Source organism: Rhamphochromis longiceps, linkage group LG14 (genome assembly GCF_057381845.1).
Source record: "Rhamphochromis longiceps isolate RC_006_pf linkage group LG14, R_longiceps_female_GT1.1, whole genome shotgun sequence".
Taxonomy (NCBI): Eukaryota; Metazoa; Chordata; class Actinopteri; order Cichliformes; family Cichlidae; genus Rhamphochromis; species Rhamphochromis longiceps.
In genome coordinates, this window is record NC_140570.1 from 17,425,647 (window position 1) to 17,447,909 (window position 22,263).

The window sequence follows — 22,263 nt, forward strand, 5'->3', positions numbered from 1 at the left end:
ACCAAACGTGTATTTCTTTTTAAAGCAGTCTTGAGCAAGAGTTATTCAAGCTTTTGCTTTGGATACTGGATGCTTTTTCACTCATTTTCATTCCAGTCTTTGCACCAGTTTCATAATTATATTGACCCTAGAATCGCTGAGTGATTTTTACCCGAACCAATACATTTACATGATTTCTCTCTGCTGCAGCTGTTAGCATGTTGAGGAGACTGTGCCTTCACCAGGGAAGTCTCAAATGTCCCAGGAATGGGTGGATCAAAGACCAGCTTTCCAGTATCATTATTATTATTTTTTTAGCAATTTTTTTGAATTCCAGAATTGAATTCCATTTGGAGCATTATTTTAGGGTCACTTTTTTCATTTTGTTAGATGTGGCACAGTTAAAAGTAAAAAGCAGACCACTCTGATTTGTCATGTGTTGTCATATTTTGATATATTTTGATGACAAGTACTTTTTGTTGGTCATATATCGGGTAGAAATCACCCGGCATTAGTGATTGTGCTACTATTTATAGCGATAGTGTTCTAGGGTTAAGTATGAATATATAATTATCTTTGGTTCAAATCATGGCCAGGATGTACCGAGGGAGAGATAAAAGCGAGTATCTACAGCCTCTTGTAAAACTCGATGGAGACTATGTCATGGTTTGAGGTATTTTAGCCAGTGGTGTGGAAGAAAATTATGAATCCAGAAAGTGTCATCATCATCTAGAAAAATATTGTGCAGAAAAGGGTGTGTGCGTGTGTGTGTGTGTGTGTGTGTGTGTGTGTGTGTGTGTGTGTGTGTGTGTGTGTGTGTGTGTGTGTGTGATCTAAAGAAGAGTTTCAAGAAGACTGGAGAACTATTCCTGAAGACTACAATAAATTTAAATAAAGCTTGCCCAAGAGATTTCAGGCTGTGTTGAAAAATTTTGTTAGTTATACCTATTGCTGACTTTCAAGCTCATTACACTTCTAGAAACTATACATTTGCCTTATTTAGTATATTTTATATACTATTTGCACATTAAAAAAAATACACCTAGAAAAATACAAAAAAAAATGTCTGACTTTTGCACAGTATTGTAAATTGGCCAGTATCTCCTTTAATGTCATCTTCTGGGGGGCCAGACACTGCTCTCTTCATGTTCTGGTACCTGTGTCAAACTGACCCAACCTCTATGTCAAAGGCCATTACTGGTGACTAGGACTGATCTCCAGAGGCCAGACAATGTTCAGTAGAAAAACCCATGATGTCAAAGCCTGAAGAAGCAAAAGGCAGGAGTCTTTTTCCCCCCAGTTCACTATATTTAGACCCTTAAATTTCATCCTCTTCTCCAAAATGATGGGTTGGTGTTTTGATATATTGGCGCAATTGCAAGTGTATTTCTAGGAATGGTAAAAGTGGTGCTTTACTGCACAAGCAGATGACCTTGAAGGTCAAGCGCTTGACTATTATGGTATTTTCTCTGATACAGTATGGTCTTTACACAATAAAGAGAAGTGACATTGACAAAACTGGATAGGAAGAAACTAATGGCGATATCAACGTACTAAAAGCCACACAGACTAGTAAGCAATCTGCCCTCACCTCCAACTGGTCACATGGCTTCCCCTCCCTAAGCCCAGTTCTGTTTGAGTTTTCTTCCTGTTAAACGGGTGTTTTTCCTTCCCACTGTCTCAGGGGGTCGTACGTTTTCTCTGTATTATCATAGTGTCAAAGTTCTCTGAGGTGGTTATTTTTATGATTTGGCATAACAATAATATAGATAAAATTGAATTGAACTGAATCTATATTAAATATTCATAGATGCAGACTTGCATGATATACAGAGAAAAGCACATAATACATAACACGTTCACAGTGAGGTGCAGATGCTAAAATCAGGGACGTTTGCTGGTCTGTACTGTATGTGAGCTCATAGGCAGAGTTGCCGTTTAAAACAATAATCCACACGTATTCCCTCACTGACACGGGGATGCATTTTAATCACCTTATTTGCATTCTCTGAAGTCAAATATGCTTTTGCTGAGGATTTATTACAGGTTCACTGCTGACTGCAAGGGATACAAAGATCTTTGGCCCTAAAACACACACACTTTTACTCAATAATGCAAACCTATTTGTTCTTGCGCAAATCTCTATTGTATAATATCTGTGGAGCATCTGGCCCTGCACGGTGCAGTAGTAAATAACCCATCCCTTTGAAGGGAGGGACCTGCTAATGAAGTCAACTGTATGCCACTGCACTGCGTAACTCAGAGGCTTGCTGGCTACATGGCAGGACTCCCACACACCAGGGCACTGTGCTTTGCTTCACTAGTGTCTCATACCGCAGCGACATAGATTGATTCAGGAATATGAGCGATCATGCTGCTTTTAACTTGTCTGCTCTCCTCTCGCTTTTGCTCTGTCTCTCCATATGGCAGAGATAGCTTTGAATGCTGTGATTAGAAGTCAGCTGATAGAACTGGGAATCAGAAGGGGATGCAGATGATGAAGACAGATAAAAGAATCCTCTCCAGTGTAGGGGCCCTCCTCCTTAATGCGTGCCACACTATCATCTTGATGTCTTTGTGCTGGAACATTGTTCCCTAGTTTGGAAAATGAGGTAAATCGGATTCAGAAAACAAGTGGATTAACTTAATCACCCCTCGGCTTTGACAATGACCTTCGCTTCTCTGGCATAATAAGGATTAGTTAGAAGTGGAAGGACATATGCCATGCAAAAGAAAAAGATTATAGTTCTCCCATGACAGGATGATTGAAACGTGCTATTGCTTCATGGTGAGAGACCGTGATAAGAGGCCATGGAGCCGTGCATCATAAGACTGGGATATGTGATATTCAAAAGAAAACTGCAAGTGATATTTGCAACCCAGTACTGTGAAATGCGTTCGGTGTGGCTTTTTCAGACAGAAATCAGCTTTTAGTGTATTGAAATGTACATAAACACATTGAAGCAAGACAATAGAAAGGTTTACGTTTACATTTAGGCTATTGATTTCATGCAGGCTAGCATACATTCTCCATGACTCCGGCCATTATTGGGAGGGAAATGGCATAATATTTCTCATAAACCAAGCTACATTATTGATTCCCGACCAGGAAGGAAGTTATTCTCAGGACTGTATGAAAGACAATACAGGCACAGGGCATTATAGTCGACGAGGTCATACAACTTCATAATAGGTGTTGACCTGTGGCCTGACTTTTAGGAAAGGTGGGGTCATTCGGGAATAAAAAGTCCCCAGGAAAGCTGCTACAGGCAACTAGAGGAAACAAGATCTTCAGTGGAGGAGGACGGATGGCAATTGATCTCCAGCAACAGAACAGGGTGATCAATCATCACCATCACAGCATGTCCTACCAGAATACTTCAGCTCTGGAAACGGATCCTTTTAAAAGTTTAAAAAAAAAACAGGTTTGGCGGACAGACAGAGAGGGGACAGTGTGCTGACGTGAGTTCAGTGAAGGACGAGGCTGTCCTCCGCTGCTGTTGTTGTTGTTGGGATCAGGATTTATGCTATTGTTGCTATTGTCAGCCGGAGAGGGGTTATCTATGAAAGGAAGCTTATTGAGGAAAAGCTGCGTGTGTGTGAGTGTTTGTGTGCATCTCTTTTGATGTATTAGTAAATCTGCGAAACTACGGTGAATGCGCTTGTGCGTGTGAAGTGTCAGGACGAAGGAGGATGGCGGGGGAGGTGGGGCGCAAACATTTTTTTTCCTCTCTTCTTCCAGTCTTCCTCTGTTCTTTCCCTTCTCGCCTCTCTCGCTTTATTTATTTATTTTATCTCTGTGTGTCTCACATCCCCCTCCTCCTCCAGCAACAAGGAATGACATTAAAATGTGGCGAACACGGTTACATAATGGGAGCTGGTAGGTGAGCTACGTCTGCATGCATTTATCTGCTTATCACTGTCTGCGCTAACAGTCTGTGCTATTTGTCGAGTAGTGACATCTCTCTGTGTGTGAGTGTGTTTGAGTGGGAATTGTTGCTATTTGTTTTTATCACCCGTGTGCAATTTGTTCACAGGTTACCCTAATGCCCTTGGAAAGACTCTATCCTGAAATAGAAAGCATGCACTGTAAACCGAAGACATAAACACACACTCTGCCTTCCTAAATCTAGATGAAAAAGCAGGACTCCATCGTCCATCTATTGCAGCAAGATCCACCAATTTAGGGCTGAGAAAGATTGCCAGCACATAATTTTCTCTTTATCTACCATGCTTTCTTTCTGTTCCCCATTTTCCAACCTCTTGCTTGACTGTGCGTTTATTTCCCAGCATTGCTCAGAGTGGCTCACTCTGAGCAATGCCAGAAAGTTTGGCTAGTGTGTGCTAGTCCTGTACGACATGAGGAAATCTGTGAAGTGAAGTGGTGAGAACACTCGCACACAGCAGCACTGGCAATGGCATTGTCTCTTTAGAGGCAAGCGTAAACAAATTGATTGGGCCGCTATACTGCAGTTGCTCATGCTGACTCACCCTGTGCACCAGCAAGAGAGAAACGCTGGGCACAGGGAACCCAGGACACTCATAAAGTGGTCTCATCTTTCCCTTTCTCTACCCCATTTGCTACCCCTCCTCCACCCTTGCCAAGGTTATCCAGCGGGAGGTGAGAGTGGAAAAGGTAGCAGTGGTCGGGGTAGGGAGAAGAAGAAAAGATGACAGGCCACCTAAAGCAGCTTCACTAAGCAGCCGTGGACATCGCAAGGCCCTTCAACAGAGCACTTCCTCTGATTAGTAATCTGTCCCTGTGGATATGGCGTGTAAACCTGACAGCGAGGGAGCGTGTCTGAGACCGTTAGAGGGATTGTTACTGCACCATCTTAAGCTGGCTGTTTGGCTGGAGGGGGGTAACGACGTGCGGCAATGACGCTGGGGGCGGATGCACCATTTTTCTATTCCAAAATGAGCCCAATGTCACCGTAACAGTGCAGCGCTCCTCCGAGGGCATCGCAGGCCAGGGGGGAAAATGATGGATGAGTTGCCAAGCAGCCTCTCCTGCCTCACCACTGTGTACACACACACACACACCCTCGCACATAAACTCAAACATGCATTCAAAGTCAGGGAAATGCACTGACAGTATACTCACACGAAGACAACGCGTACCGTGCAAGATGTTCACAAAAAGGCTTCTGCAGATATACACGGTTTCATGCACACCTGCACAGGTACAATACACATACACACACACCAATATGCTCACGCCAGGCCATCTGGAGATACACACACTCACACACACATACAGACACACACACACAAGCACACACTCTGAGTGATTTATTTGTGTCCACATGACTAATAATTAATCACCAGGATGTAAACACTCCAGATGTGGATATTTACAGGAGTTATCAGTAACACAAACACACACATGCATTCCTAGAGCCCACAGCACTAGCTTCATTAGGACTGCAGCCCCGGCTAATACCATAGGATCAATGATAGATATTCTCTCTCCCTTTCTTCTCTTTCCTCCCACCTCCTTTATGTCTCTGACCCAAAAGCAGCAGTGCGCTGCCATGCAGAGAATCCTGCAGCATGTGTTCCTTCTGTGACCGAGCAGTGGCCTCCAATAAGGCCCTCAGGTCATCCCATAGCTATTACCTCTCCGACACATCGCACCAAACACACACACAGCCCACTATTCAATGGATTACCACTTATGAGGGTTAGGAGTATTACATTTAAAAGCAATTACCAAAAGAGCTGATTACCTGCAGAAAATTGTAGCCGCTAATATGGCAAGGGTAGTTAATTTATTACAGACTCCTGAGTTTAAAGTTAAATAAGGATAATTTAAATCTACTATTTCACAATACACAAGGAAACGCCACAATTTAGATGCCACAGTTGTACTGAGCAATGCAATAACTCTGATCTTATTACTGCATATTTACAGTAACTGCAACAGATTACAGATGTCATCTTTTTGGAATCAGATTACTTTAATTCCATTACATCTAATCAAATACTCTGCCTCAGCCCTGCTGAGCTCACAGAAAACAGCATCTTTGACAGTCTTCATGCAGATGCAGGCCTACGCGGGCAGTGAAGGAGAAATATGGTCGGCCTCTGGTGAGTAAGGCACGTATAGCTGAGTGGCCATCTATCACGCCCCTGCAGCGGGGAGCTATGCAGGCGCTGTCTGCTCAGACCCCCTCGTCTCATGAGAGGAAGTGGGGACTAGGAAGAGACAGGACAGTAAGAGAAAGGGCTCATAAACATATTCCGCCTGGAAGGGGGAGGGTGCCATGTGAAATCCTCTGACATCGGGGTTGGAGGAAAAATGTCTGGCCTCTTAGATTGATGGACTAAGCTTCTGAGCGTGTAGTGTTTTTCCTGTAGCCCAATACACAAGGGTGTACGCCTATGATTACACGTAGTCAAGCCCCGGCTGGGAGTGGATGGTGGCTACAGTCCAAATATTAGGATTAATGACCATGCTGGTAAGTCTAGTGAAATATCAGTCATGCTTCTATTGCGTTCCAATGCCATGCAGGCAAACACTGGCAATGTAGGAGAACATTTGGAGTCTACCAAAAAAAGAAAGAAAGAAAGGCATCTATTTGTTTTTCTGCTCTTCACTCAAATATGCTTTAGCTGTGGCAGGAGTGATAAATAAACAATAAGTAGGATTACTTGAGCTCAACTACAGGTGTGTTAAACAAAAATCAATACATAAAATAATGAAGGCTTGCAAAACCTACATTCTGCTGCTCATGCTAATTAATTCAGATAATAATGTGTGCAGTAATACATCGAAATGTCCACCCACAAGACAGGGCGGATTAAATACCCTTCTCTAACCCCTACAGCATAACCTCTATTCTCCCTTCCACTGAATCTGAATTTCGATTATATGTGCTGAAACAGGAGTGAAATATGGAAATGAAGGCGATGTTAGAGTGGGCGGTGCTCTAACCATGTCGCAAGGAATGCTCAATGCAATAACTTTTGATAATAATCAAAAATAAGCCGATGCAGTTGCATTGTGATTTCCCCAAAGACTCGGTGTAGTACAGTTACCAGATGACAATCAAGCGCTAACTTGCATGTCAATGGTAAAGGTCTCCCGATCGGGCGCCACAGGGGCGAGTGACAGAGCTATTGATGTCACCTCAGAAAAACTGTGCCCTGGTCTATCTATCTTAGCACAGGACCGCCCGCTTTAGATAAATGACAGCGCAGGTATATGCATGGAGCCAAAGGTTAGTCGTATCATTTGCCTCAATCTTGTTGTAACAAGACTGCTTTAAATTGTCCCTCTAACCCGTTGCTCTACATACTAAATACCACCAAAGCATAAAGTAAACGTTTAATGGCTTGTGCTGTAACCTCATCTGCAGTAGGCCTACAACTCAAGCATGTATTTTTCCAGCGAGACAAAAAAGAAAGTTTCATGTGCTTTCAGGGTAAATTAGTATATTTTGCTGAAAAGGCATGTAATCTGTCATGCTTGGTGCTTTCAGCATGCAGCGAACACATGTGGCCAGCTGCCAATGCAGATTGTTGCTTACTGTGCTCTTTTTGTGGTGCCCTTGCCACTATGCATCTTTAGTGTCCTGTAATTGAAAACCGTCACCTCTGTGACGGTCCTGCAACTTCGGGGGCACCCGTGTCTCACGCCATGCATGGCTAATCTCTCCGTATTGATCAGGTCACGTGATGAAAGGCAGATATGTTATAGCCAACAGCGAAACCTGCACAAGAAGGCTGAAATCTGATGCTAAAAGGAGCCTTAGTGGTCCTTCTGCTGTAACATGGAAAATGTACAAATGCCTGTGTGGCTTATGCACACACTTTTGCATGCCGACATAAGTTCTTTGGAAATCTTGCCTGATATCTTGTGGCAGCCCCATACTGTAGATGAAGCTTCAGAAGACAAGCATTGATTTCAAACAAATCTACTCAGACATCTCCTCTTTCTGGTTCGGTACACCTTTCCGCTGCTAATGAGCAGCCATCTTTATTCCCTACCGAGTAAGATGTTCTTTTTTTCATGCTTTGTGTCAGGGAATACTGGCGATTCATTACCAGGGAGGAGAGATGGAGGAGGGAAAAAAAGGAATATGATGGTTAAGCCTGAGCTTTAAGACAGACAACGACGTCCCTTAATCCCCTCTGAGCAGCCGTAAGCCTTCGGTTATCACTCGTTAGAATTGTGCATCCCTTAAACACATTAACTTAGGCCCTAACGCTGGCCCCTTTTGTATGACACAGCAGCTGCTCATAGCAGACAGTCAGTAGGCTAAGAACATGCTAATTGCTGTCAAACACATTTAAATGGGTAGCAAGGATGTTTTTAATGCATGCAGCACATTTCACAGCAATCAACATTATCCTAGACAGTGCTCAAGGAAGCCACAATTCCACACTGCCACTCAGATGTGTCAAGAATGGGAATCAGGTATGAGCCTCACACACTGACAGCTTCTCTATCAATGATGTATGCACGTGGTTGTATAATATGTCTTTGTGTCATACATGCATCTGGATTGCTCTGATTATCAGCATACAGGTTCAAAAGACAGAGAGAACCTTTGAGTCTATGATCAGTTCCTCACTCTACTCCATTATGTACTAAAATAAAACTCCGAACACGACATACACCACCCCTGACAACAGGATGCAGTCTATTAGAGGTGTTAGAGTCATTCAGTCTTCCTTTTTTCTTCACAAATAAGCCATACTATAAAAGAAACATGGCAAATAGAGTTAGGTATTTGAACAAATATACCAGCTACATATCATTTGTTGAGTCATTGCATTTTTACCGGTCTTTTCCTAGGCGAGTAAGTTGTACGTTAGCTTAGTTTTGCTAATGTAGTAGCATAGCAACTACAAGGTAGTCCTTCCATTTCGCTTTGTTCGCTTAGGTTTGAGAGTAGTGTAAAGGCGCCTACGAAGAGTCTTATTAGAATAATTGTATAGATATATAAATTCTTTTATTAATTTGGCAGGTTAGAACATTTTAATATGTTGACCAACCTTGTATCAGGGTTTGATCACTGTGTTTCCAAAAGAGGCAACTTGCCCCACAGCAAGAGGGTCCTGAGTTCAATTCCACCATCAGGCCAGGGTCTTTCTATTCACTCCATATGTTTGCATGGGTTCTCTCCGGGTACTCTGGTTTCCTCTCACAGTCCAAAGATAAGCAGTTAGTGCGGTTAGGTTAACTGGAAACTCTAAATTGCCCATAGGTGTAAATGTGAGTGCGAATGTTTGTGTCTCCCTATGTGTTAGCCCTGAGACAGACCAGCGACCTGTCCAGGGTGTACCCTACCTCTCGCTCTATGATAGCTGGGATAGGCTCCAGCCCCCCCGCGACCCTGATAAAGATAAGCAAAAGAGAATGGATGGACGGTTGGAACTTGATTCCTAAATAGTGCCCACTGTGTTTTTTACATTATTTTAACAAATGACCAAATTTATCCTACCCAATTTCCACCACAGCTTCACAACAGCTTCCGAGTATAGCTCAAACATTATTTTAACCTAGTGTTTTTCTTCAATTTCCATTTGCCACCATTCAGTGCACTTAGATAAACAGAGCCTGATGGTGCTTGTGATCTCCAGCTGTGCTGTGGGTCACACTGACAAGGGAGAACCACAAGGAATGGAAGACCATTACAACAAAGGAGAGCTTGTTATATATTCTGACTGCGGCATGGCTAAGATGCTTGGTGTTTGCTGAGACAGCAGATGACTTGGCTTGCTCTCTCGGCCCCTTGCTCAACCAACACAGGATAGACTTAATTGCCTCATTAGCAAAAGGGCCAGCGACGAGTCGGCCTCTTCCACATTGTTCAATGTCAAGAGTGCAACCGAGAGGAAAGGTTAATAGAGTAAACAACATCTCCCTCTTCTAAATAGAAAATTTTGTTTATTTTTCTACTATGATGGGTCAGTGGCCAAAAGCTTTATTTCATTCCACACTGACAGATTTTTAATGTAATCTTATCTGCATATTGCATATAGCAACCTTCATTATTCCTAATTTCTGAGTACAACACAGCTCGCTGTAGCTGTGTGGTAACTCCCAGTGCTGCCTTTTTTTAAAGCTTGGTCCCGTCTAGAAAGCAGAGTCATCACGCCAACTTTAATTATTTTAAGAGCTTGAATTTGCAAACTCTGCTATTTCCTCCTCCTCAGCTTCTTTGGATCCCAGACAGCAAATCAAGCCAAATGCTATAGCACTCTTGATTTCCCTATTGAAGAAAGACATAGCATTAAAAAAAATAGGGTTGATGCTGGGAGAAAAACGGAAAGTCCAAAATAGAAAAAAGCTACATGCTTAAGAATTTTAAGAGAGACATCAAACTCGAAGTGCAGTTTTCGCTTGCTACTACAACAGTTTTAGACACTTAAACACTTCCATCCAGCAACTACAATAAGACAAGTTTCATACAAAATGTGACAGTTTGGACAACATTGCCAAACCATAACAGGCATCTTGAATGCAGTCCTAAGCCCCTGTCTGTTTCTTAGCAAGAGATGTGGTACTCTGTAAGTTGAGCCTGACAAACTCCATGACAGACCAGGCTAAAGAGGGCCGCACTCGGGGAAACTGTAGAAAATGTCACAAACAGAATGGCAAAAACATAATTTTTGTTGAATGAGCTCTGCATTGGCTAATTGCAGGGTTGTTGTGCTGCAGAGCACTCGGGTATATATGTGGCTATGCAGCAGTAGCAAACATAAAAACTTTCCACACTGTTCTCTTTATATCTATACAAAGCCATATAGTTGCTTTCCTGGTCCTGGAAAAAATATAGAGGCTGTTAAGATGTAAATGTAACATTTATACTTTAGATACCTTTAGGCTGTGGACTCTCCCTCCTTTGCTGCAGGGCAGTTTATAGGAGAGTGTACACACACACACACACACACACACACACACACACACACACACACACACACACACACACACACACATGCACACACAGAAATATGTACAGCTAAACATCTGCATGGGCAGTATAGCGTAAAGGCTCCATTTCATCAACAAGTCAAGTCTAACGAGTCGGAAAAAAAGGTGGTGGTGCCATCTGTTCTGAACTACTTTGCCGGGAAGGGGGGAAAAGAGACGGGAGGGCAAGAGGGGAAAAAAGCTTTTTCAGCACTGACATCATGCTGTACCCTGACCACAGCCTGAGTGCCTGCATAAGTTACTTTATCAAAAGTGAAAACAACAAAACTTCTCAACCTTTTCACCCGGTAAAAGGCTCTGGGTGCTTAAATCTGAAAATACTGACTGCAATGCAATCAGCGGTATTATATACTTAATTTGTGGACAATGGAGCAGCTGATGAATGATATTCGGTTTACAATGTTTTCGCTGTGGTATGAAAGACCAAGTGGCCGGCATTGTGGTTGGATAATGAAATCATCCATCACGCAACATCCACTGCAGGAGAACAGGACTGCCAACCCAAGCCTGGACCCTAATTATGGAATTTTACAGTTTCTACTAAAGCGCAGTTACACAAGGTGAGGTTCTGATGACAAGGGATTTTATTCCTATGAAGAATTATCAGCAGAATTGCATATTATAAAGAGCTTTAAAAGGTCATTTCCAAGCTTTTGTTACAGTCCATAAAGAGATTAAGGCCACTGTTTAAACTTACTAAAGTTACAACTTTCTTGCCTCCCTGCTGATATAAAACTGTCCTAGATCTCAGCTGGACAGTGGGCAGAGATCTGACTTCATGCTATCATCCACTAAGGGAGGAAGGGATCCTCCAGATGGTGCTCAGGTCTCGTGCAGGTAACCACTTTTTTCTTATGCCTCTCTAATCAATGACCATCGAATTCTCGCTGTCTCCAACAGCATCCATCTTTGGGTCTTTCCTGGCTGCGCTGTGATGACCAAGCGCAGGTGAAGATAAATGTCTGAAGGGCAGAAGGGCCTCTGCTGATTAAAGCAACGAAGGCTTTAGGGAAGACTGGCAGGCAAAAGAGGAAATGGAGTGAGACAAAGGAGCGTGCGCATTCAAAACACCTAATGGAGTGTCCTGCTTGCTGGGCTACTCGACTGCTTCAAATTGAAAGGAACGGCAGGCGTCTAACTAGAGCGACGTGGAACATTTCCTCCTGTTCAGTCAGTCAGAAAAGTGTGAGAAGAGGGTGGAAAGAAAAACTCACTTAGGATCTCATTGTTTGGCTTAGTGCAAGTTGCTTTCATTCATTTGCAGTCAATTTGTGGAATTGAATTACAGCCGAACTCCACGCAGAGAGAAAGGCAAATCAATATTTTGTGCATTGGTGACACGCTGGAATTAATTCATATACATTTCAGAATTGAAAAAAAAAATCCTCTCTGATTTATGTAGATTTATGGAGATGATTCCCTGTGGTCATAGTCCGGCTGTGCTCTCTTGCTGATTCCCATCTAAGCAGCATGATGCCATTTAAACTTACAAGTTGGAATCTGGACACAATAATCAATAATCACAGTGTGACATGAGGCACCACACACACTGGGTTCTGACAGGTGCACCCCATGACCAATTAAAGTAAGACTGGTAGGAAATGATCAATTATTGGCAGACAGTACACTGGAAATGGAACCATGCGCGAGACTTGTCCAAAAATGAAGACTTCCGAGCGTTCGGTCGAGGTCCAGTCTTTTGAGTAAACAAGTTATATGAAACCAATAAATTCACATGTTGTTATTTTCAATCATCCTAACAAGCTTCCAGGTGACTTTGGTGAGGCATGGATGCTTGACCGCTGTGTGCTGATAATTGCTTATAAATGTTTAATCAGTAGTGTAACTTTATTTTCTTTGAGTAAGTGTAAGCCCTGTCCCAACCTGCTTGAAAATGAAAGGCAGCTGAGCAATAGGCTTTTTTAGCAGTTTATTTTTCTGCACAGTTGGATTGCACAGCTGCATAGAAAAGAAGAGATATACCTGGTTTCAGAGACAGAGAACATAGATCAAAAGCATGTTCTGCTTAGAGAAGACAAGCATGCCAGCTTTATTCCGCGCTGCCAGTTTTCACTAAGGCAGAAAGCACTTGAAAGCACCACAACAGTGCTGGGAGCTCAGAGATGATAGCATCTCAACCCCCACCACTGATAAACAAATCATTTTAAATGGTGTTTTTGCAAGGTGTGTGGATTTTGATTGCAGCTGAAGAACGCTTGATTGGCAATAGGCCGCATCCTGCTTCTAGTACTGTCAATAGCCGCAAAGAAATTAATATCAAGACAGACCTTCCGTGTGGTGAATCAATGGGAGACACTTCTTTGCTCCACCTCACCAATCGCATCAGTGTTTATCTCAGCTTTGTTCACTCTTTGATCTGCCCGCTGCTTACATAACACAATCATAGACCTTGATTAAAACATTTATGCTCACAAGCAGCAAATCACTTCAGATTTTCCAAGAAATTATAAAGCTAGTAACCGAGTTAGCTTCATTTACTTTCACAGTGTATCACTTCTGCAAATGAGGCAAGAATCCTCCCTTTGGAGCAAATGGCCACGGTAGAATAGATCACAGATTGCTGAGAACAACACAATGTTTCCAACCGCTCATTCACTTTCCTACACATTTTCTCCCTATCAGAATTATGTGTGTGTGTGTGTGTGTATATATATATATATATATATATATATATATATATATATATATATATATATATATATAACAATTCTGTAACTGTAACTTCGGTCGTTGCTGTGCTCTTTTTGGAAATCGAATTTCCCAGAGGAACCCACCCGAGGGATTAATAAAGTTCTATCTTATCTTATCTCTTATCTTATAGTTTATTCAAATTTTAAACAGCTTGCTTCATTTTTGTACAATCTGATCCTGATGTGGCAAATCTGCAACCCGTTTTTACAACCTGTTCTCACTTTAAAGACATTTCATACTGACACTTGGTCAGAACCTGTAATGCTTTTGATAAATCTTCACCATAATTTTCTACAAGTTAGTTTGACAGAAATGGTCACTGTCATTGGATGTGTAACTTTGGTAACCAAGGATGTGTTCGAGATCATGGATGGAGGCCATCCATCACTATTGCTTGTTAAGCAGGTTAAAAGGACGAGAACGTGTTTTCTAACAAAGTGGCAGTATTTACTAAAAGTGCTGTACTCTCATTTCTTTATTTTTTGGTAAATAATTGGGAAGTAGGTGTGATAATTTACTGAGACATGTGCAAACATAAATGCAAATACAGCATATGAGGCAAAACAATATATTTAGAATTCTAAGGAGCCTTTGGTATGAACACCTTTAAACAGGAATGGCTCTCCAGGCTTCTTGAAGGACATTCAAAGCTCTCCTTTGGATGTTGGCTGCCTTTCTCTTCTCTGTCAAGATGATCCCACACTGCTTCGGTGATATTGAGGTCTGGGCTCTGTGGAAGCAAATCCATGACTGATAGTGATCCAGTGTGTGTTTTTCTGTCCAGGTATGCATTTACTGCACTGGCAGAGTGTTTGGGATCACTGTCGTGCTAAAAAATGAAGCCTTTGCCAATCAGATGCTTTCCAGATAGAATTGCATGGTGAATTAAAATGTGACTGTATTTTTCTGTGGTCATAATTCCATGGATTTTAACAAAGATCTATAATATCATGCAGTTCCAGACGATGAAAGAGCCTCCACTGTGTTTTACAGATGGCTGTAGCTACTCTCTCCTGACTACCTTTGTACTGACGACAGTTTGAACCAGAAATTTTAAATTGTGATTCGGAACTGTTGCAGCTGATTAGCAGTCCAGTTCTTGTATCATTTGACATACCTCGACACACTGTGACAAGCATTATTTTTGCTATTTTTTCATAGATTCAGCTAATTCGGCTAATGTTTTTACACAAGTCTGCTAGTAAACACACCTAAAGAAACAATTCATTATTTGAAATGTTTTTGCTCTAACTTGTCTGTTATGTGAGGACACAGTATTTACTGTATGCTGATTCATGAGTCAGTGTTAAGCACTGACTCATGGTGACTAAGCACTGACCATTCCTTGGTCAGGAACAAGGAATGGAGTGAAAAAGCAAACCTTTAGAAATCCTGGAGAAACATCTGGCTCCTTGGAAGCCAAATATAAAGAAATGAGGGGTGGCTCAAGAATTTTGCACAGTACTATAAAAGGATGTTCAAAAGAGCAAATCTGTTTATCAGCAGATAAGTCAGCAGAATATGGTGTGGTGCAGAGGAAACAAAAAAGGGTCGTGCTAATCGGTTGTGGGAGCAAGCTAGGCTGTTGCTACTTTAATTCACTGCTAACATGATCATATGAAATATGCATGCTTAGCACTAAAATATTGTATTGTTCACGATGGCTGCAGGTTAAAGAAAAAGCATGGTTAACTAAATCTATATACTTAGGTCAGCTGGTGAGAGAGCTATGTGAAGTGGGGTCAAGTGATGAGGTGAAGGGTTATTTTGTAAGGTGAACGCTGCCTTGAGCTCATCTAATAAGACACTTGATCAAAATGACAAAATGAGTTATTGATTTTTTGATTTATCAATTCAGATGCACCCCTTCCCCAAGGTGACATCTGGTCCAGCCTGTTGTGAAACAGCCAAAACAAAAAACCTGTGGAGGCGTTCCTGGTTTCAGTACTGCTTTCAACAAATGATGAGTATACAGAATGAATCTGGATTGCACAACACACTTTAGGCAAACATATTCTTGCTGCGTGCTTGATTCCAACATGTTCTTGAGATTTGTTTGCCTCATGGAGTTCACTGGTAAATGGTCGGGGTGAATCCTAGCTATTCAGAGGGCAAGTTCTGAATCCCGAAGTTTTAGTTTAAACATTAAATACTCTAAACAATGCTGTGCTAAATACTGCAATCAAGTTGTGTCTCATTCTTATAGCCACTGTTGACTTTTTCAGTAAATAACAAAGACCACAATCTTTCCCTATCCCTATGTGACGGGAGTTCCTTTAACATAACCATAAATAAGATTTAAGCTGGTTTAGTTGTTATGAATGGATATTGTAAAGAAGATCAAATGGTTGCGGTAAACAAGTAAAGAACATGGCTAGAGCACATTTTCTTGCCAGATGCAAACATTAAAAATAAAAGCAGATGCAGGTGGAACGATTATGTTTCCCGTAAAGTGTATGTGCTTTTGCTGTTTTATTTTACAGCTACTCTCCTTTTTCCCCCCTAATTGCGATGGTTCATTTTCTTCCAATTTGTTAATCAACTGATCAAAAAAATGTTTAAGCCCTAAAAGCTCATTTGCAAAATATTAGCGACTTAATAGAAGAAAATATTTCCTCCACTCAGTAACCAGATTCACTTTCCTTTAAAATGTGTCACAGCTCACTCAATCTGATCATCCTGACTATCAGTGGAGTCTTGACGTTCATTAATACTGCTGTTCAGCCCAGCATAGACTGCACATGTGTCTCTGGTTAATGTGAACGTGAGCTTCTCCAGAACATCTGTCATAGATTAGCAGTAAAGTGAAATAGGCAGTTCCTGTTCATACGTTCCAAAACAATCTGGGAGTAATTTTCCCAGTGACGGATGAAAGGGGCCGGGTTTGTGTAGGTCAGAAACACTACACAAACCCACCTCTGTCTACGCATGTGTGTTTCATTTTGCAGGACGCAAGCGACAAACGGCTCGTGCAGAATAACGACCGGGTGGCTCGGAAATTACGGGTGTGGTGAAACGAAGATGAAGGAACTGCCAAACAAAGAAATATTGTGGAAAACTGCAGACGATTCCAGCGGTACAATCTTTGTATATTTTTCCTTCGGATGTCTTCGGTTTCAGTGAAAACACAAACCTGCCTCGATCCTCCAGGAATAAAAGCACTTACTGTACAAAGCAGTTAGACTTTCACCTACAAACGCTCTCATTCAAAGCGTGGCATTCGGTTTGCTGCGACAGAATAGAAAGACCTTCCAACTAAAAGCACCACAATCAATGAAACATGAAGAATCCCCCCAGGTACAAAAAGAGGATGGCTTGTTATTCAGGGAACCATGCTGTCATTTAAAGGCCATACACATCAGAAGGAAAGTGCTTGGAAGGCAAATCAGTGTTTGCTAATGATATGGTTCAATTGTTTTGAGGACAGCAGGACCTCTGCACTCATCTGTAGGCCTCTTCAGTCACCATTGTTGCAGGTTTTGTATTCCAGAGGGCTCTGCCCTTGATGAGCCAGTCAGATTCTGCATTTTTGTTTTGAGTAATACAATCCTCTCTGGATGGAAGTGTTTTTACACTTCGTTCTGCATGTAAAATAACTGACATTGTAGGTGCAAGGGAAGTCATTCAACAAAAAGCATTGGTACAAAATTTCCTTCAACAGCTGCAGCTACACTTTACTGTAAGTCCTGCATTCGCGCTAAATGATAGGGATTTTTACACACACTTTGTGTAAAATCACACTAGTCCCAATGTGTGAAACAACTAAGAAAATTAACTGAACTTGGTAATTCAAGTAAAATTGAAAATAACTGAATGGTTTATGCTTTAAAAACATGAGATTAGTCTTCATGCAAGTAAGAAGTCAAACATCACACAAGTTCAAGTCCTGCAAAGCAGAGCTTCCAGAGTCACCACATATCCCCCCCCCCCCCCCCCCCCCCCCAAAAAAAAAAAAAACAAAAAACAAAAAACAAAATACCTTCAAAGCTGAAAATATAGAACGGGGATGCCAAATGATAACACTGACGCACGACATGAGTCAAAAGAAGATCAAAACTAAGCCTTAATGTATGGTAACTAGACGTCAAATATCGGAACGTCTTTGGGTGTGCAGGAATGTCAGAAGTCTTTGGCAGGGTGTGTGTGTGTGTGTGTGGGAGTGTGATTCAGGCACAAACACATCAAGATGTCACTTCATAACCTCTGGCTCAGGAGGCTCCTGTCATCTTCACATTTCAGAGATCCTCTGCCTACCCCGGCAGACATGCTAAATATAGAATGGGACAGAATTTCTGTTTGGAGCCACTGCTCTCTTTATCTACATCACACACTAGCATACTTGCATAGGCACTGCCATCTTCTCAGTGTTATACTGTATGAATGTGGACATCAGCACACATCTTAATGCTAAGAGCCTGCTGTACTGCAGTGATCACATTGCAGTTTTCTTAGACACTGAGGCCCAAAAGGCCATGCAGGAAAAAGAAAAAGAAGCAAAGGTGCTAAGGTTCGGCTCTCATATAAAAGCTAATCATACTTTCAAATTAGATTTCCGTCAAGTGACTTAGATTGTGTTATTACTTTTTGGACAGTCATTTCACTTTCAAATTCCCCCCATTCAGAATCATTTAATCCTGGCACTGGGACAGACACGCAATCAATCACTGGTCTCCATTACCTGGCCAAATTGCCACGTGCCCTGTGCTCTTACTGAGTTACTTGATTTGTTCAGTTTTGTATGACCTTGTTCTGATTCTTACTTCACATCAGCAGAGTTACCGAAGGGAGCTATTGAACTCTCTGTGGCAATTAATTGTGCTACTTATCTGTAATGTGACCAGTGGATATTACATTTCCAACAGATATTAATTTAAGGATGTCTCAGGACTTGCGAAGCCAAATCCAAATTAAAAGAAAAGGAGCCCCTATTAATGACTATTGATCCTCTTTTAGAATAAAACAGCCACCTCCTCCCTCTGCTTGGCCTTTTAGTTGATCTTGAATTAATGCAGGCTATAAATTCAGAGGAAAAAAGTCCTTCGGTATGGTACAGCCAAGCAGCCAAGCTTGAAAAGCTGCATATCCCCTCGGTTGGGGGGTGGGTGAATACTCTTTTGGATGACTGATGGATGTTTTGTTCTTGGATGAGAGACGTGTGACCCCGGTTCCAACTGTATTGAACATGCCATCCAGTCACATCGCTGCACAAACTAGTTTTCTTTCCGTTGTCTTAAACATGACAAAGGAGGGGAAAAATACCTCACCATGGCAACAAGTCATTTAATACTCAAGGCGCAGTCATATGGTTATTTTAAGAAAAGCAAACAACTGCTATTATTTAGGGATAATGTGTAATGTTTTCGCCTTCTCCTGAATGAGCCGGTTGCATTATTTAAGATCGTCATTACCGGAAAAGCACTGCTGGTGTTATGATAATCTGCATGCTTAGCTTAAAATAGCCTACATCATTGCCCAGTGTTACAGAGTGCTTTTTGACCTAAACCTAAAATTTACTTGCATGCAGTGTTCTCTGCAGAGTCAGTCCTTTAGTTTAACAGAGGATCAGTATGCATTACAGCGTACCACACTCTTTGGACTTGCTGGTCTACCAGTGTAAGCCATGACAGGTTAGCTTATCCATACATATCTCCATCCTTCAACTATCTATTTATTTTATACCAGGTCCAGAGGGACGAGGATCTCTCCACTGAACGCATTAGGCATTGGACAGGGTATTCCACAGACATATCACCACAATATGTCAGTGACTGAATAATGGGAGACGAAGATAACAAACTCTCCAAGCATTTACAAGCCTGCAGCACAAACCACATCAAGCATAAGCAAATAACATCAGTTGTATGTCTAAACTAATGGAATAGAAAATTAAAAACAAATGCCGAGGTCTTTTGATTTCTCTCCAGACTGCAATACGCAACAAGCAGCAAGCCACACAGAAACTACCAGAGCACGACCTCGGAACTCAGACCAGAGCGCACGAGCCGTGTGGATTTCTCCTCATATGGCTACACTCAACCAATCTAACTCTCAACCAGGGTGGGGGTTCAAAGTTTTTCTAGCACCCAGTCAAAGACAATTTTCAAACTTTAAAATCTTTTGTTAGTTTGTCTTTTCAAATCTGTGGCTTTCAAAACTAGTTTTCCCCTCAGTTACACCACAGGTGATGAGACAGCAGTGGGGTGAATAACACCTCGTACTGGCTGTCATTTTTAACACACCGTCCCGCAGTGCTAACTGTAACTTCCAGTCAGAGAGGTCACAGTGGAATTAAACATTCCTCATTGAGCTTCAGACCTGGAAACAGTTCCAGGCCCCCTCTACATTGCAATCCCATAATATTAGTAACAGTAATAATAGAAGCAGGATTACTGTTAACACAGCAAATAGCAGTAGTGATAAAATCAAGCCTTGGAGACAAATGAAACTTCTGTTTCTATAAAATAAAAAGAGGTCCATCTATGGTTTATGATATAATAAAATAAGAGTAACAATTTAAAAAAAAAGACTTTTTAGAGATCCTTTCAAGATATCCTATCCTAACAATTATCCTAACAAATCTAATCACTGACATCCAGAAGAGCTAGAATAGAGATCTTTTTTTTAACCTAGTGTTTTCTTGGTGGTTACTGAAATTAATGAATTATTTCCCTTTGTTTAAATATGACAAAGGAGGTTTTTGTGCATCTGCTGCGGGCCTGCCTTTGAAGAAAATGCCAATACAAGAACGCGCAGGGTCAATAAATCTTGAAAGCAGATTTGAAGGGAGGGGTCAGGTGAACTTTTATCCCCTTCACGTTGCTTTAATTTGTCCCATTTTCGAGAGCTCCCAGCTTGAGAGAAAGCGCACGGTTGGCTACAGCGCGTTTGCGTTTTTGAAGATGAATCTAAATGTAAATGTAGTCATTTCTCACCCAAATCTTAAAGTGTCATAAGGGGGAAGAGAAAATAGACAACAGATATATTCTGACATCATTCTGAACCGAAGCTGTCAGATGTGGTCTTAACGACACGTGAAACAACGAAAGAGAATTATATTTAAATATATACGAAAAATGAACCTCGGTGTTCACATCCGCAATTTTCAGAGCAACACGCCTGCGCTGCTTTTACATAAATAAATCCGGTCTTTTAAAGAAATGGAAAGTGACTTACCCAGAAACAAAGAGCGAGAGATTGCAGACATCACGGCTCGAAATCCCATATGTAACGGAGCTGGAAACAATGCGCTCAGACTGCCTTCAAATTCATTCGGCTGACCTAAGCGCAAGCACAACGAAGCGGCACCATCAGCGAATTAAGGACCGAAATCAGAGATAAATAAATCTTCATTGAGCTTATGAGTCCAACGACATCATATGTTGCACACGCCCGACATATCTAAGCCTCCCGAGAAGAAAAAGGAGAAGAGGAGGAGGAAGAAACGAGGCTCTTTCTTTTCATTGTAATTTTGATCGCAGGCTACTTGGCGTCAAATCAAAGTTCCCTGGCTGTCTGGCTCTGGCGTGGGACGTGTTGTCTCAGAGTCCCCTCTGTCTCCTCCTCAGCAGTCACTCCTCCTATCCTCCTCCGCTGCACAAAATGCCAGAGAGGAGAAGGAGGAGGAGGAGGGAGAATAGGTGGATGATGATGAGGGGATGCTGAAGGATGGAGACCTCTAGAGTCTGAAGTTCTCTTACACATGCTTGAGCATCCGGCAACACACGCTCTGCTTGTTGGGTGGCTGGGAGTCGATAGTTAGGTGCAGCAGACAAAACAAAACTGCATGTGAAGTTGAGACACTGGAATTATATTTTTGTATCTTTGATCTGTATATTAATGCAATATACAGTAAATGAACAATGCTCTTTGTAAGGCAGAATTCACCACCTGAGAACCAGAGTTTTGATAACAAAACTTTATCATTGCATTTTTTCCTTCTTATTTTTTTAACATAAGCCATTAACACTTAAAATTACAGCATTCTGCTCCGTATCAATAAAACACTGACTGGTTGGCACTGGTGTTTATTCCACTGAAGAGAAAAAAAAGGGACCAACAGGAAAAAGGGGCGTGATTAGGGTTCATGACTGTGTGACCAAACATTTAAAGGTTTACAACCAGTTATTAGAGACGAAAATAATTTAGAACTGGTATAACATGTCTTACTGTGTAGTTACCAGAAGTTAAATAGCAGCTAGACTATCTTTGTTATTATATTTTTCTGTGATGTTAATATTTTTCCACTTTAGATAACACCGAATGTCTTGAAAAGCTGCACCTTTATATTTGTGTCCCTTCTTGCTACGAGCCGCTGCAGAAAATGTCATGTGTCTTTATGAGAAATAATAAGGCTTGCGTGTAAATGAATGGCCTTCTCAATACAGTAATTTTTTAATTTTTAAATTTTTTTTAAATCAGTGAAGCCAACATATATTTTAAGAGACTATAATATGCAGGCTATAATGTTTGTCCCATTTTCTCTAAAGCTTATTTTTCCTTGTATTCCTCATAACTACAGTGTTTCAAAAAACCACACAACGTTGTTGTTTTTTTTAAAATCTGCTATACGTATTTTACTTTTTTACAAATGTTCATATATTTGTGGGAAAGTTCTTTGTCTTTTGGTG

The 22,263-nt window shown here is 41.5% G+C and overlaps 1 protein-coding gene across 1 annotated transcript in view; it reads right to left on the reverse strand.

The window, feature by feature from the left end:
- clmpb (CXADR like membrane protein b) overlaps nt 1-21,217 on the reverse strand; it is an 83,803-nt gene extending 62,586 nt beyond the window's left edge. The window contains exon 1 of the mRNA XM_085379886.1: nt 20,810-21,217. Within this exon, the coding sequence (XP_085236012.1) occupies nt 20,810-20,858 (49 nt within the window). The 5' untranslated portion in view covers nt 20,859-21,217. The remainder of the gene's footprint in view (nt 1-20,809) is intronic.
- Between the last annotated feature and the right edge of the window lie 1,046 nt (nt 21,218-22,263).